At 39.8% G+C, this 16,182-nt stretch overlaps 1 protein-coding gene across 2 annotated transcripts; it reads left to right on the top strand.

Moving 5' to 3' along the window:
- The first annotated feature begins 300 nt into the window (after nucleotides 1-300).
- Nucleotides 301-14,765, top strand: prodhb (proline dehydrogenase (oxidase) 1b). 2 transcript variants are annotated; one of them, XM_035657997.1, is made up of 14 exons: nucleotides 302-787; nucleotides 1,726-1,934; nucleotides 4,334-4,368; nucleotides 4,456-4,605; nucleotides 4,798-4,862; nucleotides 4,964-5,080; nucleotides 5,260-5,333; nucleotides 5,816-5,897; nucleotides 6,232-6,324; nucleotides 6,820-6,966; nucleotides 7,958-8,133; nucleotides 9,232-9,330; nucleotides 9,459-9,547; nucleotides 10,597-14,765. In XM_035657997.1, the coding sequence occupies exons 1-14, from the start codon at nucleotides 413-415 to the stop codon at nucleotides 10,785-10,787; spliced, it is 1,902 nt and encodes a 633-aa protein (XP_035513890.1). In that variant the 5' UTR covers nucleotides 302-412; the 3' UTR covers nucleotides 10,788-14,765. The 2 variants fall into 2 exon arrangements, with proteins under 2 accessions (XP_035513889.1, XP_035513890.1); XM_035657996.1 differs by having other exon boundaries at nucleotides 301-787; nucleotides 4,334-4,605.
- Nucleotides 14,766-16,182: the final 1,417 nt, after the last annotated feature.

Below are 16,182 nucleotides of genomic sequence, written 5' to 3'. Positions count from 1 at the left end.
ATGTACTTAGTTACATTCCATCACAGCAATCTGAATTAAATGTCAACTACAGCTCCACACACAGGTGTGTGCTTACGTTACATTTGTACTTGAGTACATGCTGTTGATTTATTTACTTATAGCGTACCATTAGCTTACATATACTGTACATTGGTAACATTGGCCTGCAGGCTTGCTTAAAAAATGCAGCCACACAAAAATGACACCGACAAACTGTTCTTTTTAGAACATAATATTAGTGTCAGGTGTTACAGTACACCTGGATGTGCACCAGTAGGAAACTCTTGCGTCACAGCTGCGCCACTCCAGTGATGTTGATGTTCCTATGTGTTTACACTGTAGCGTACGCAGCGAGCGCCAACTAATGACACGCGTTTAACCGCTCCGCTGACATCCACCTCCTCCAAGGCTGATGTTTCACGTAAAAACCGTGCCTGCCCTTTCACGGGCAGGGGCGGACATTGCCTTTAAACGCGTATGCTCCAGCCGAAGACTCCGGTCCACCGTCACCTCCACCTCGGTGACCCAGACGGAGCCGCGGGACGGTGTCAGCAGCCGTGGCGGCGCTCGACATGACTCGGCACGGTCGGAGTGTGCCGGTCAGCCGGGAAGCGGAGGAGAGAGAGGAGGCACCACCACCACCACCACTGCTACTGCTAATGAGATCTCCGTAGACTTTGACCAGACACGGGAGGCTTATAAGAGTAAAGACTCATTAGAGCTGCTCAGAAGTTTGGTGGTTTTTAAACTCTGCTCCTATGACTTCCTGGTTGATAAGAATAAAGAGGTAATGAGGTGCTATCTTACCGCGAAGCCCGGTCTTTAAGCATGGAGTCTGTTTGTTAATGGAATTTTACTTGTTCAGACGACTTTATGTTGACAGTATATTAAAGGGTAGTATAATTGTTAACTCTTACATGACATTTTTTTCCTATTGCATACGCGGGAAGAAGGACCGTCGCCATAGAAACAAAAATAGGTTTTACACTTGACGAGACGCCAAAAAATGTGTTATTAGCACTGACTAACAAGCAGTATATTAGGATGGGCACATTTAAATGGCAAACTCTGTATTAATACACACATATAACTCTATATTTATTGCTGGCTGACGGCATGAGCCTCAGTCTTATGTGTAACACCCACTTCTCAAATTACAACCTGTTTTTCTAAGCCTGCAAATGAACCTCTCTGCAGGCCATGTTACATAACCTCAGTTAGATGTCAGGTTATACTGTTAATGTTCATCTGGTGTTAAGCAGGGTGTAATTGGAATCGGTGACAATTATTCATTCAGAAAAGGGTATTTCTTTCAGCCCATGTTGTGATGCATGGCGGTACAGTGCTTTAATGGACTCTGCCTGTCAGTCCTAATCTAATCAATGGAATCAATGGAAAGCTTGTTTGTGGTTGTGGTTGTGAGAGCAAGTAGCTACACCAAATGTGAAGTAGTAATCTAATCTTGTATGACTGATTGTCAGTGTAGCTGCTCTCTGTCCCTGCTTAGCCTTACATGCCATGTGTCGTTTAAAGCTCGAGGGTAAGAACATTCAAATTGTTTTGCTTATGGAAGACCAACTGACTACTTCTTGTCTTTTTCCCATACTGTCGTCTGTCAGGTTGCCCTCAAAACACGCCTATACACAGCCTTGTTTTTTAAATTATAGGGACATAATATACCTGTCAAAAATAAAGGGTTATAATGTCTTCTCCCTTTCTGCTCAGATAATGGATCTAGGTAAGAAGATCATGGGCCAAAAAGGCTTCAACCAGTTCATGAAGATGACATTTTATGGCCAGTTTGTAGCTGGTGAGGACCACATGGCCATCAGGCCGCTGATCCAGAAGAATCAGGCCTTTGGCGTTGGCTCTGTCTTGGACTACAGTGTGGAGGAAGACATCAGCCAGAAGGAGGCCGAGCAGAAAGAGATGAAGTATGAAAGCTGCAATATTTCCATACATTTTAGTAGATATCATATACAAAAAAGATGTTTTTGAGTCCACACTGTCATGGTTTCGAGCACATTTTTCAAGATTTCTTTTTAAAGTTAGCAGAATTATTGGTGTAAAAACATAATATCTGCACAGATCTTGTGCTGTTTTAATTTAATAATGTAAACTGACATATAGACAGGGTATATTACGGAGTATTTTCCCCTTGTTTGATGCCAAAAATAGGTTTATTTTAATATGCCTCCCAACCAGGAAGTAAACACTCTCCCACAACATGATTTGTTAGCTCAGTCATGGCCATTCGTTCTGGATGGGCAGGCTGGAGAGAATTTCTCACTCGTTAGGAATCCTGTCACATGAGTAGCACAAGGCAGTGGCTATCTGAGCTATTAGCTGATGTAAACTGGATGTACAAACCTTATGCAAGCAGTATATCTAGGCAGCGGGAGCCGCAATGCCACTTAAGTTGTAGATCTGTGCATTCATGCATTGTGAGTAATTAGGACATCTCATAGTCCAAAATAAATTTGGACCTTTTCTGCCTCTCTTTTAGGTATTGCTTCATAGTCAATCAGTAAATCCCTAAAGTGTTATTTGATGTCCATGTCATTGAAGTGAAAAAGACAACTTCACTTGTCAGATTTATTAAGCATAATACTGACCTTTCTTAAACTCACAACAATATCTCTAGGCCTTTGAAGGTCAGGCACAGTGAATAAACAAGGCTGTTAGCAGTATATTTAAGTATCTAGTGTTTACGTCTGTTGACATAAAGTGAAAGCTGACTCCAATGTCAGACATATTGCCCTCTATAATTCTGTTATTGTGTTATCACATTCTGTAAGTTGAGGTATGCAATCCCTTTGCTATGACTTTTCGACCCTTCTTGTACTTACTCAGTTTATTTATACTGTATCACCAGTAACAAGATATCACTGCACAGCTTTGATATACTTTGTCTTTGGTATAACTGCTTGGAAACATCAAAGAGGTATCAAACCTTAGCCTAGAAAGCTTTTGTTTGGTGAACATACACCTTCAAACCGTAAAGCAGGAGGACAAGGCACATTAAGCCAGCTTGATCTCAGACAGCAGGGTTTGACAGGAGCTCCAGTGATCTGTCAAGATGGCAACAACAACATTAGTCAGTTCCTTGCAACAGAAAGAAGATATAAGGAACAGAGAGGCAAGTCCAGGCTTGATGTTGAGAGCACGATACTTACAATTTCAAGCTGTAGTTACGTAGGTCATTTAAACTCAAAATATATACACCTAATTTTACAGTTAAGATTTACTTAATGCAGGATGTGGAAGGCTGTTACTGACATTATTTAAACACAGCTGCTAATAACCAATAAATTGTGCCAGTAGTCAAATTCCATTAAAAAGTCTCTTTTCATGAAAAAAGATTACCAATAATCAGTGCTTCTAACACAATTGACATTTTTGGCAGTTTAACACAGAAAACATTTGAAACAGAATTGAAATCATTGTGTAGTAAAAACTGGAACCTGTGCTGACAGCAGGGTTATTTATCCCAGCTATTCAATGCTGCTAGAAGTCTGAGATTTGTTTTACGCTTGTATTGAATGATTAATCATAGTCATAATAGATCAATATGGCTATTACTTTTACACTTTATCATTTAGTCTAAAATATGCCAGAAACCAGTGAAAAATTAGTCATTGTGAAGTTGACGTCTTAGTAGTAACATGTTTTATCCAATCAATGTCCAAAAATGTTTAGTTTCTAATAATGCAAAACAGAAAAGCAGCAAATCCTCACATACTGAAAAGCATTTTACTTGAGACATGATTCGATTATCAAAACTTTCTGTTGTTTGACTTGAATGAATTGACTGTTTCCACCCTACTTGTTTGAAATATTAATTAAGGGGCCTAAGGCACTAAATAAATCAGTCAGTGTCAAAAGGATTCCATTGCAGTTGAATCCAGACTCCTACAATAAAAATAACATTAATGTTAAAAGAAGACAACTCCCTTTATTTTCCTGGCTTTGAATCCTATTGACGTCTCTGATGTGTACCATGCTTAGTGTTTAGTCATCTGTTTGGTTACATGAGCTCCCCAGTCCCCTGTGATGAGGGGGCAAATAGGTCAAGTGTGATGTGATGCTACAACTGCCCTCTCTGGAGGGTCAGCAAGCTGACAACAGGACGGTTCAGCATATATAGGGTCACTAAACACAATGTCAGCCTCTGGCATGCCATTGCCTCAAGGCCAAAATGTTCACAGAAAGAATGCAAGTTACTAAATTCAACTTAAAAATGCCAGATATTTGCTGTATCTGATGAAAGACGAGCATTTTTAACGTTGCCCGAATGAACTCTTCTTATCCTTTTTTATTTCTCCTAATTCAGCTCATGTGTATCCACTGCAGAGAAAGACAGCATAGGTAAGCTGCCTCGTTTGTTCTCATTTGTGGACACAGTATATGATGTAATTAGAAGTAATAGGCATGCAAATTTGTTTTCACCCCCAGGCGGGGACCACAGAGAGAAAAAATATAAAGTGCACAAACAGTTCGGTGATCATCGTGAAGGAGTGACTGGAGCCCGCACTTATTTCTATGCCGATGAGTCCAAATGTGACCAGCATATGGAGACCTTCATCAAATGCATCAAAGCATCTGGTAAGGTAACAAAAGTTTTAACTATTGTATATCAGTAATACAACTTCACAATATGGCTGTTTTGGCATGTTGTGTTAATGTTGTAATCCCTCAGCCAATTGACAGGTGGTCTGGTTCTGTAATCCACTCCATTTCTTAGATCTTTAAACATGCATTTGATTTATTTTGAAAATAAGTATGTTTGACCTCTAGGTGGGAGTTCAATGGATGGTTTCTCTGCCGTCAAAATGACTGCTCTTGGACGACCTCAGTTTCTGGTAGGCACTAAGATTGTAATTAAAAAGTCAATGCACTAGTTTACTGATACTGATACTCTCATGAAAGGGGTGGGGTGGAGTGACATCATTCTTTTTTTAAGCTCCAGTTCTCAGAAGTCCTGGTGAAATGGCGGCGATTTTTCTCCTTCCTGGCATCACAGCAGGGAAAAGATGGCATGGAGGCCTTAGAGCAGAGGCTGGAGCTGAAACAAATGCAGGTGGAGTTTTTCCTCATCTGTTCTCCTCGTGAACTTTAATTATGGTGGTACATGGATAATCTCTACCATATGCTACATCCAATGTTATAGATCAATTTCACATTCTTGTTCCATACACAATATGAGGCTGTTGCTTCACTATGTGCCTTGTAGTACTTTAGATCTTCATGTTCATTTAGGAATTCCTGACCAAACTGGGTGCAAAAGGAGACTTCTATGGCTGGTTTAGTGGGAAGAAAGAGGAATCTTCAGGGTAAGCATGAACACAGATGAACTAAATAGACAAGAAATATCTGTGAAACAATGTCAGTGTTGCACAAATTGAAAATATTTTGTTATATTCAAAGCAATTTAGAGGAAACTTCACTTAATTAAAAAATGCAGGACAAAAAGAACAAATTGTGTTCTGGTGGACTGCAATGCATCACAGAACAATCACCACTATTCCCCCAATATGCATAACAAAACACATTTATCATATAGCATCTTCATAGTTCACTTTATAGCACATGTTCAGTATTGTACAATATATGTGTTTTTTTAAGTAATAAGTTATCCGATTTGCTAACATTTACTGCTGAAATGTATGAGTATAATTCATTTTGAGGCATAATATACAAAAACAACACAGGAATTAGAAACACACTTCATACATACATCTCATAAAAAGTGAGAAACTATTTTATTACAATTGCATTAAAGTTAATCTTCAAGTACTTTACTTTTCTATGACAGAACCATTGACATGCTCGACTGGAACAGCCTAATAGATGATAGAACAAATATATCGGACCTGCTGGTCGTCCCAAATGTAGAGGTCAGTAGCATGAAACACTGAAAGAGAGAGAAATGTACTGTAAATAAATGCAGTTTAAAGAATGTCTTTAAATATAATTCAAGAACCAGACTCAAAGGAGACAATAATTTAGTTGCTACTAGCTGATTTAAAAGTAAAATGTTTTAAATTACATAATTGATTCCTTGTCAAGAAGCCCTTGTAAATATTAAGTGTTTAGGCAAGTTATCTCTTGACCTTGGACTAAAGACAGCTGAAGGGTGGGTAAAGTGAGAAGCACTAATATGTATCATGCTGTGTGATGTTGGGTTCATTAGCATCTCATAGTGTGCATTCTCCTGGGTTGTTTGCCCAGCTAGGTGAGCTGGAGCCTCTGCTGGAGATGTTCACTGTAGAGGAAGAGAACCAAATGAAGAGGATTTTACAGCGCATGGACGTCTTAGTCAAGGTAAACGCGCTTTTAGTACAAAGGCTGATCACTGTACACAAACAAACACACACTTAGGAACAGTTTGTTGTTAATTTGCAAGGTGCAAGCACTTATAGTTGAACCAAGTGTGGCATCTTTATCACGACGGCAGCATGTTTATTGGTTAAATATGTCTGTTGTCTGAAATATCCATGTTTATTAGTTAACATGCCACAGCAGTGGAGTGATGATTCATAGCAAGCTTTGCTTTCTTGGTATCATTTGAATACAGAATGCATACACTTACTAATATGAATAGATCATTTTCAGGTCAATACAGATGTGGTACTACCTATTGTGTGAAATCTGTATTATACATTGTCATTGCCACTGCAGCGCTGCTAACAACTGTAACACAAGCACAAAAACAAATCTAAGGTATATAATTCAATTCATTTTTAGTTAAACTAATGCATAATAAACACTCTTAGGCGATATTATACTAAATACATTTGATTTTGTTTTTTATTCCAGCATGCTATGGAGAATGGCGTTCGCTTGATGGTGGATGCAGAGCAAACCTACTTCCAGCCAGCTATCAGCAGACTGACATTAGAGATGCAGAGGACCTACAACAAAGAAAAACCTGTCATCTTCAACACCTACCAATGCTACCTCAAGGTCAGAATACACAATTCATGAAAAATACCAGAGATGCCAGATCAAAAGTATAAATTATGTGCATGCAGACACAACAGTTACAATAGACCTTGTTCACAGTAGCCATTTTGACATGAAATAGTAGGGTAAACACAGGTGTTACCAATGATACTAGTTCATTTTCAGTCAGGGGGGCTACTATTGTAAATGTTGGCTCACTGGAAAGACTCTGCTACACTAAAAGGAACACAACCTTAATAAGAATTATTGGTTATACTTTTGTTTACCCTACTCCAGCAACTCCAGATTTCAACATGTAAAGAGATTACTATGAGTCAGCTGAGTTGAGGATATAACAGCGTCAGGAAGCAGAAGATAATGTTGGAGGGAATTTTGATGCTTTATTTTTTTATTTTTTTTAAATACACCATTTCAAATGAGAAGCTGTTTAAGTCACAGTAGTGTGTCATTCATGCGATTAACACCTTTTTTTCAACCGTATTATTATTCTATCAAAAGTACATAGGCTTACCATATTGTCAGCTAAAACATGCAGTACTGTAGAATAAAGATAAATACTACATGTCGGATAAAATATAAATATATATAAAATATATAGGTTATTGTGGGTCCCACTTGTCTCATGGAGGTACTGTGTGTAATAATACACCAGTGCTTTGCTGCTGACGTTACCATTACCAGAATTCTTGGGCAAGTTCTCAAAATGTGTTGCTTTTATTTAATTTTGTCATTTATATGGAAACAGCCATAAATTGATTTCCTATTTTTGTCTGGTTGGTTATAATAGGTGGCAGGTAGAATAAATATGCTGATACATGATGTAAGAATAGTGTCACTGTATTGTGCAGTAACACATCATTTGGTTCTGTATTTGTTGGTAAAAATGGGAAATGTGCTGAGCTCAATATTCTAAATGTTTGCAAATTTTGTCTTAAGTCTTAAGTCTAGTCTAAGTCTAAAGCGTGAATGATCCTCTTTTTTTGCTCTGCAGGAAGCCTATGACAGTGTGACTATGGATGTAGAATTGTCTCGACGTGAGGGTTGGCATTTCGCTGCCAAGCTGGTGCGTGGGGCCTACATGTATCAGGAGCGAGAGAGGGCCAATGAGAATGGTTATGAGGACCCTATTAACCCTGATTATGAGACTACCAATTGGATGTACCACAGGCAAGAGGCTTGTTTGTTTTGTTTATTAACTGACGACTGTTCAAATCTTTTAGCTAAGTTTCTTCTGAAGCTGCTATTACTTTAGTATGACGGAGTATTAGGGCCATACTAAGAGAAAAAAAATATTTTTGGGGGGGAAATTACGAGAATAAAGTCATAATATTACGAGAATAAAGTCATAATATTAGGTCTACGAGAATAAAGTTATAACATTACGTCGTAATATTGCTGAGAATAAAGTCTTAATATTGCAGAATAAAAGTCGAAACATTACGAGAAGTAATAATTTTTTTAAATAATTTTTTATTATGTAGTATGGCCCTAATACTCGTCGTTCTTTAGCCTTATGCTACTTTAAAGATACATGTCATGTTTAAAGATTCCCCAGGAAAGAACTTCAATCTGAGTTTACCATGTGGCTCCCAGATTTAAACTGGCCACCTTCTAGGCTCAAACCTGCTACAATGGACAGCACAGGGATTTAATTATTAGGTCCTTCAATCGGAGTTTCTGGGTGCAACATCGTATGTCAGCAAGCTTCCACCCTGTTGAGTTGTGCAAACTCCAGAAACTCCAGGGGTGCTGTGTTGCAACAATTTCCTGACATTCCTAGATTAAGCAAGCTGAAAGAAATCACCCTGTGGAGATCAATATGTTTTGCACAAAAAGAGGAAAGGCCACCCTCAAGTATTCAATTAGATTTTGAGGTAAACATAAACTTCGGACAGACAAAAAGTTTGGCTGATGGGCTACAGCACAGCATGAATTGGGATTCAAAATATGCAGATGGTGGTTAAGTACATGCATATTAACACAGCTACACTAACAGGAGAGCAGAAGGCAGAGGTCCTTCCTGAATGGATTGGTTCAGATTTGTGGTAAATATGTTCAGTGATTTGGGACATTTTTCCATTAAGCTGTGTAAAGACTGTCCTGCAACACACAATAAATCTTACATGCTAATGAGAAAGATTTGTTTGGATGGGCTATGATGCAATGTAAGCCACAATATGCATACACTATACTACATATTATATTTTAATATTATAAAGTGAACAGTTTAATAGTTAATTTTGCCTTCCTGTGTGTTTGTGTAAGGTGTCTGGACTATGTGCTGGATGAGATTGCACTCAACAGAAATGCCAACGTGATGGTGGCTTCCCATAATGAGGACACAGTGAAACACACCTTGAAGAGGTACGGTTCCAACTTTTTGATATTTTTTTTATGCAGCTTTGCATCTGTGTCAACTAAGTTATTATAAGTCTCTCTCTCTCTCTCTGTCTCTCTCTCTCTCTGTCTCTCTCTGTCTCTCTCTCATTCAGAATGAATGAGCTGGGTCTCTTACCCACAGAGAACAAGGTGTACTTCGGTCAACTACTGGGCATGTGTGATCAGATCAGCTTTCCACTGGGTGAGAAAAACACGCACACACATGCTCTAGCTCAATAAGAAGCCACCGATGTTTGCTCCCCCACGTAAGGATGATCTGACAGGTTAAGTTCAGCCCCTGCCGGATCTGATCTGATCTGTATGTGCTGCGCTCCCCTTTAACTGTCACATGCCTTTCAGCTACACATACATATCTCACAGACCACTTGGAGTGCATCATGTGCACATGCAGAAGTCAGTGTGCTGCCTATAACAGGACATATGAACTGAGACACCTCGGTATTGACAAGCTGTCTTAACAAAGTGCTGCTGCTGCTGGCTCTCACCACTTTGTTTGTCAGTCAAAGACAGACACTGTGGCGGCAGGCAGTTGTCTGTCAATGTGAGGCTCAAGTTGAAACAGCCTTGACCAGTATTGATGTAAACCGACAAGTGTTTCTTGGCTGTTTTTTCGAGGGATGGAGCAGTCAGTGCCGTCGTTGAATCTTTGAAGTTGTTTTGTGAAATAAAGCAGATTAGAGTTGAGATCTTTATTATTTGTCTGTCACTTAATCCATCTTTTTTCTTAATAAAAAGGTGCCGGATTCAGTTTTTACGATTTTGTTTTCAGGTATGCTGAGGCTTAGGAAAATCGTTTCATGACTTTTTTTTTGTTTTATCGTATCATGTTCTGATGTTTTTGCCAGTGCTTGTGCATTAGTTAAAAGCACATTCATTTCCTTGGATTTGAAGAGAAAGCCCCAGCGAAAACAGTCACAGTATGTGAGCCTGACTGGCAGACAACAGCAGCTCCTCTGATTCAAATGCAGAAAAATGAGGATGTCTGTGCAAATGCAGCAAACCTGCCTGATTAGAAGGATTGTAGCAATCATTCAGCGAAGGAAGCCAGTTGAGATGAAGTTCAGTTGTGATGTGTTCTCTGGAGTTTAGAAAAAACCTGTTAAAATAATGTGCTCCTGAAATTCCAACTAGTCAATCAAAAATCTGAATTTAACAATTTCTTCATGAAAAGCGAACTACAAAGACCTCTTTTTCTTTTGTTTTCTCCCATCAAATCATCTTCAACCCCAGGCCAGGCCGGATTTCCCGTCTATAAGTATGTCCCATACGGGCCGGTGAACGAGGTGATGCCCTACCTGTCTCGGCGGGCCCAGGAGAACCGAGGCTTCATGAAGGGTGCCCAAAAGGAGAGGGAGCTGCTGTGGCAGGAGCTGAAACGCAGAGTTGCCTCTGGGGAGCTTCTCTACAGACCAGCGTACTGAAAACACAGAAGAAGAAACAAAGAGTAGTGTGTCAATGTGTCAAGTTTTTTTCTCCCATTTTTTTTCATCTTCCCTGTTGACGGCTGCTGCTGTGGCTGTCTGTTCTGTCTCTCCCTCAGCACAGCTCTCCCTGGTTGTACATCTCCTGTTCTACCCTGTCCTGGAGTTTTCTTGCTGATGGACTGTTTCGGCGTGTCACTCTCTTTTTCTGTCTTCCCACTATTGTTTTTCTCCATTCTGTTCTTCACTGATGTTACCCACCTTCACCCCCTCATCCTTTCTTCTTTGCACTGGCCATGTTCTCTCTATTTCTTTTCCTTATCCGCCTCTGCATCCATAAGTATCCTTCATTTTGTCTTCCCGTTGTCTATAGAGCTCTGGTATCCATCAAGTGGGCATCTTTACTGCTCCAAAAGGACTCCCTAAAATGTCAACGAGACCGTGGCGGGCGTCTCTTTTTATCACCCTATTTATCTTGGAGAGGGATAACAATAATAAAAATAACAGGCTTGATTTAAATGGTAGTAAAGGAAACATCAATATTCTCCTCCTATATTATGTTTTTTTGACTCTTGGACAGCCACACAGTACCCCAAGGAGGATTCTCTGTACTTTGTTTGAGGTTGTATTGCTGGTTTGAAAACGATGCCTGTTTATGAATCAGTGAGAAAGTATAAACGGTTTCCATCCAGCACATCCCTCTTCTAAGAGTGCGCGATGCTTTTGTATTTGTATTTACTGGAGGATGCTATATTCTTGGTCACTGAGGTGTTACAAGAGAACATACGGTGTTCAGAATTCAGTGAGTGAATCTCCTTTAAATACAGACGCCTGCAAGACTGGCGGGTTGTGGGTTTTTTTGTTGTTGTTTTTTACATGACAAAATAATATGCAAGGGAATAATAACTTAGAGGGTTGGTTTTTGGTCTTATTGCGTTTTGATGGTTCAACACTGTGCAGTTTTTATCTCTGACAATGTAAATATGTTTGAATCAGGTAATGCCGTCTTTTGGTTTTACATGTCTCACTTTATGGACCTGTGAAATTGCTCAATGAATAAATATGCATTGTTTGAATATCAAAAGTCAACTTTTTGTTAAAAGGAGGACCAGATGTTATTGACTGCAGTGTTGTAGCTGTGAGCTATTTTGTACAGCTTGGGTTGTTTTGGGCTTTAATTCTGGGACATCCTCCGCTTGGTTATTGATACACAATTAGTATTTGAGTCAGAGGGTAACCAAGCTTCATGATAATTATGGCCTTGTCATTTTATGAGAGCAGTCAGTGCTCTGTAGACATCATTTAATTACCCATGATGCTACGCTCAATACAGATCACAGAAATTGGATGCATTAATCATTACTCAGAAGAAACTTTAGTGGCTGTTAAGTTTTACTGAGGCAAAGCACCACAGAGCTGTCACTGCTGCTGTATTCTATCGGTTTAATTAAGAATCAAGCATACGTTTGATGTAAGATGTGCCTTTGGGTATACATTTGCCAACAAATTCCTTCTCACAGGCCACTGGAGTTTTCCTGGTTAGCTTCAGTTGCAAAGATGATTTAGAGGACACATTATAGTGTGAAAAATTCTACAAAAGTTCCAAGTCAGTCAAAACCAGCATGGGCGCAGCATGTTCTATGGGACACTTCTCCCTACATTAAAGCACACAGGCATGTAATAGAGTCAGTCAGGGCTAATTTACTTTACGTAATGAATGTTGACTTTGTGTTGTGCAAGACGTGAAGGGACGGCATTCGTAACGAACGATTTCTTTGGGCTCCTCGGCCTTTGCTTCCACATGGTCTGACATCTTGGATTGTTTGTTTGGCTGTGCCCTTGGCTTTGTGGTTTCAGTGGGACCACACAACGTTCCGGTGGTTTTGAAAGCACAGCAACAGATGCCGTGACAGGCCCTGATTTGAGAACATACTGAGCAGTGTTTTTTTTTAGGTTTAGAAATCTGAAAGATTTAGTTTTTCTGTAGCACAAAGGATGGATTGGCTTTCTGCTGCATTCCAGCAGGCAATCTCTAATCAGTGTTTGTGTGCCAATAGATGAACTGACAGTAGGAGTATGATGGCTTTGAGCTTTTATCGTTTGACAGCAAATGGAGATTATTGGCTCAGAGTGCATTAAACAGAAAACTGGGCCCATTTGGTTCAACCATTGTAATCATACCCTCAGTAATATGATAATGTTCAAACTTTATTTCACTCCGGGAGGGCTGAGAAGCCCCAAATCGGTAACACTTCATAATTAGGGTAGCACAAATCATATACTTAAGTAATGCTGAACTAATGCATGACTCATGATTATTTAATGCATGAATTAATGCAGCATGTATCATGAATTCCTGTTGCTCACCATAAGTTACTTCATACATTAATAGATATTTGACCAAATCAGCTGTATTCCACTCACATAAAACTATTTAAGATCCACGTATGTGCTCAACTTCTCTGAAAGCAGAACAGTACTTGTTCTCATAGAAATGAAGTTATTTTTTAATCCAACTGGTTGTCAGATACAAACATTTACATAATAAACATAAATACAGTTATCTATAGTTTGCACTGTATTAGTTAAGCATTACTTAAGTATATGATTGGTACGCTTATAACAAAGTGTGAAAGAGAAATCACTGCAATATGCAGTAAAGGCTGATTTGTAATAACCATCTTGTAAAAGTTGAAAGGGTTTTCATCCGTCAACACAATGTTAACTGTGTAAGTTTACGTTAGCGATTTGATCTTCTCACTTCACCAACCATTTTAATTGGAACCAGAGTAATCAGCGTCAGTCTTATCAGTGTACTCCTTAATATAAATGTAGCAATAGTAGCAGTACTCACTCACTAAATGCCTTCTGACTGACTTTTGGCTGCACCATAACAGGAAAATCCAGTTTTCTTTCTTTTTCAGTTATCATCAGGTTTAAGTCATTGGGTTCTTCTGTATAAATGTAACATCAACACAGTGGAGATGGAGATGAAAAAAAAAAGCGGGAGACCTTCAACAACAGACAGTAGAGTGTATTTCCTGACATTGCAACATAATCGCAACATCATTTCTACATGGCCAGTCAGAATGACGAGCACAGTATAACTCAGTATATTGGCATCAGTGAAAATGCAGCAAGACATGTTGTCAATATTTTATAACAACATCTGAGGCTAACTTGGCTCAAATGTCCAACAAGGAGAAGGGCCTGTTAACTTTCTGCAAGACACTGACATTCCCCCAGTAAAATAATTGGCAGCACTTTACAAGGTACACAGAAAATCCCAAGTAATTACCAAAGAACAACCGCAGAACAAACCTGAAACTAGGCCTCAGTGCAAATTCACAAGTATCCCACGAATAGTTGTTGAACAATTGGAAATACACTATAGTCTAAATTCTATCTTCTACTATGTATTATTTATTGTACAGGTACAATAAATTTGAAGCTACAGCCAGCAGTTGGTTAGCTTAACAAAACTCCAGGAAGTCACTGAGAGCAGACTGCTAGACACTAACCAAATAAATGTGATACACAGACAGAAATTTAAACTGAGGCTGGATGACTACAACCACACTGCAGACAGCCGCTCCATCAAAAGGTTGTTATGCAAGTCTTTAACAGTAGTTTGCTCTTTGTTGTGTGTAGAAGGGGTGTTGTCTGAATCAGCTACTGTAGCCTAAAGCTGAAGAAGCTTTGGCTGTTTTGCACATGAAGAGTGTGACCTCTGACCAAGGATTAGCTCTTTGCTAATGATATTTCAGGCTATAAAACTTGTAAAAGCAACTGATGTGTGAAAAATTATCTCATATAACAAAATACATGAATAACATAAGCTTGCTGTGATCCACGATTACTGCAAGGCTTTAAAAAATGGATGCTGGGATGGATGGACAAATCACGAGCCTGTGGAAAACAGCTCCGACAAAAAGCTTACATCCAGTCTGGCATACATTAAAACATCACGGTGGACAACTTTGGGTTTCAACAGAGTTTTATTTGACTGTGAATTTCGCCAGCTGCGACTGTAATGCTCATCTGCATAATGTGGAAGTATTGCAGCCTTGCTTTACATCACCACCCGTCCTGTCAAGCGACATTCATGTTTGAATGGGGTTGCTGTTTACAATAGCTGCAAACTATTTGACTTGTCAAACATGGCCAGTTAGCACTTGTTAGTCCTGGTTAACAATGCAGTAGATCCACAGGTAGTGAAATAGTTGGTTGAGCTGACCAAACAGCACTGTCAAAACTTTGTATGCAATTCCCCCTTTGGCTCTGTCGTGGGGCATTTTCCCATGACTGCCTTTTATTATGATCAGAAATGAAGGGAATCTGTGTTGTTCATCACAGCTACTTAGTGAGAAATGTGATGAATCATTGAGCTAAGTTGACCTCAGAGCCTGGACCCGGCCCCGCACTGAAGGAATCCCCCTGGCCGCAGTAAGCTCTGATGTGAACCAGCGAGTAAACAAATGAGTCGTAAACACAACAGATGGGACAGGCGATGACTAATCCCATCAGCCCAAATAGAGTGGCACAACGTAGCACAAAATGATCAAAAGCCGAGGGAGAGCCGGCGAGAGGGGAGAGATGGTGAAGTTTGTGTTTTCCGTCCTGCACGCTGTCAAGTGTGCATGACGGAGAACACTTTTATTTCACACACCAAAGCGTCACATCGTGCCACCTCCATCGGTGTCATCACTGTGCTATCAAACACAAATCACTGAAATCATCTGCCAAATCTCCTGAGTGGATGTGTGTGGCAGAGCGTTGTCACTTATCACAGGTTTTGTGACAGGGAGAACTGGGAAAAATGCAAATAATATATCACACGCCTCACACATCCCTAAAATTAATTTATTTTTCTTCCAGACAGTCAGTCAGTCACTCATCACTGACTGGTTTGTGTTTTTAGTAATTTCATTTGGAGGCGAGTAAAGCTGTCCAGAAAGAATTAAAAAATACAATGGCCATGACAGAGGCCTCCCAATCCTCTTCCTCAATTTCACCTCTAACGGTGGATGACACAAACTGAATCTTTTCTCGATTTCTTACAGTCGGCCATTTCTCCCCCAACACCTAAACCTTTTGTTCTGCGCCAATGAATGGCGCCCATGTAGTATAGATCATTAAACCTCTTTCATCTCCTCTCTTTGAGATGCATGCTGTTTTCCCCTTTAAAAGCGATAAGCATGGTGCAGCGCGAATGAGGCACGGCTAGATAGAAAAAAGAAGACAGGAGGTTTCTGTGTGAGAGGGTGGGTGTTGAAGAGGAAACTGCTTAGAGAATGCCACCAGTGTGGAGCAGAGCAAGCGATCCGTCACAGCCGCTGGCCAAACATCCTTGTTCCAAAACTTACCCCGAAGGCCTAGATTTGCTACCTTTGCC

The sequence above is a fragment of the Morone saxatilis genome, unplaced genomic scaffold (assembly GCF_004916995.1).
Source record: "Morone saxatilis isolate NCDOM2014 unplaced genomic scaffold, NCSU_SB_2.0 Contig16, whole genome shotgun sequence".
Classification (NCBI taxonomy): Eukaryota; Metazoa; Chordata; class Actinopteri; family Moronidae; genus Morone; species Morone saxatilis.
This window is presented reverse-complemented; position numbering and strand designations above follow the sequence as displayed.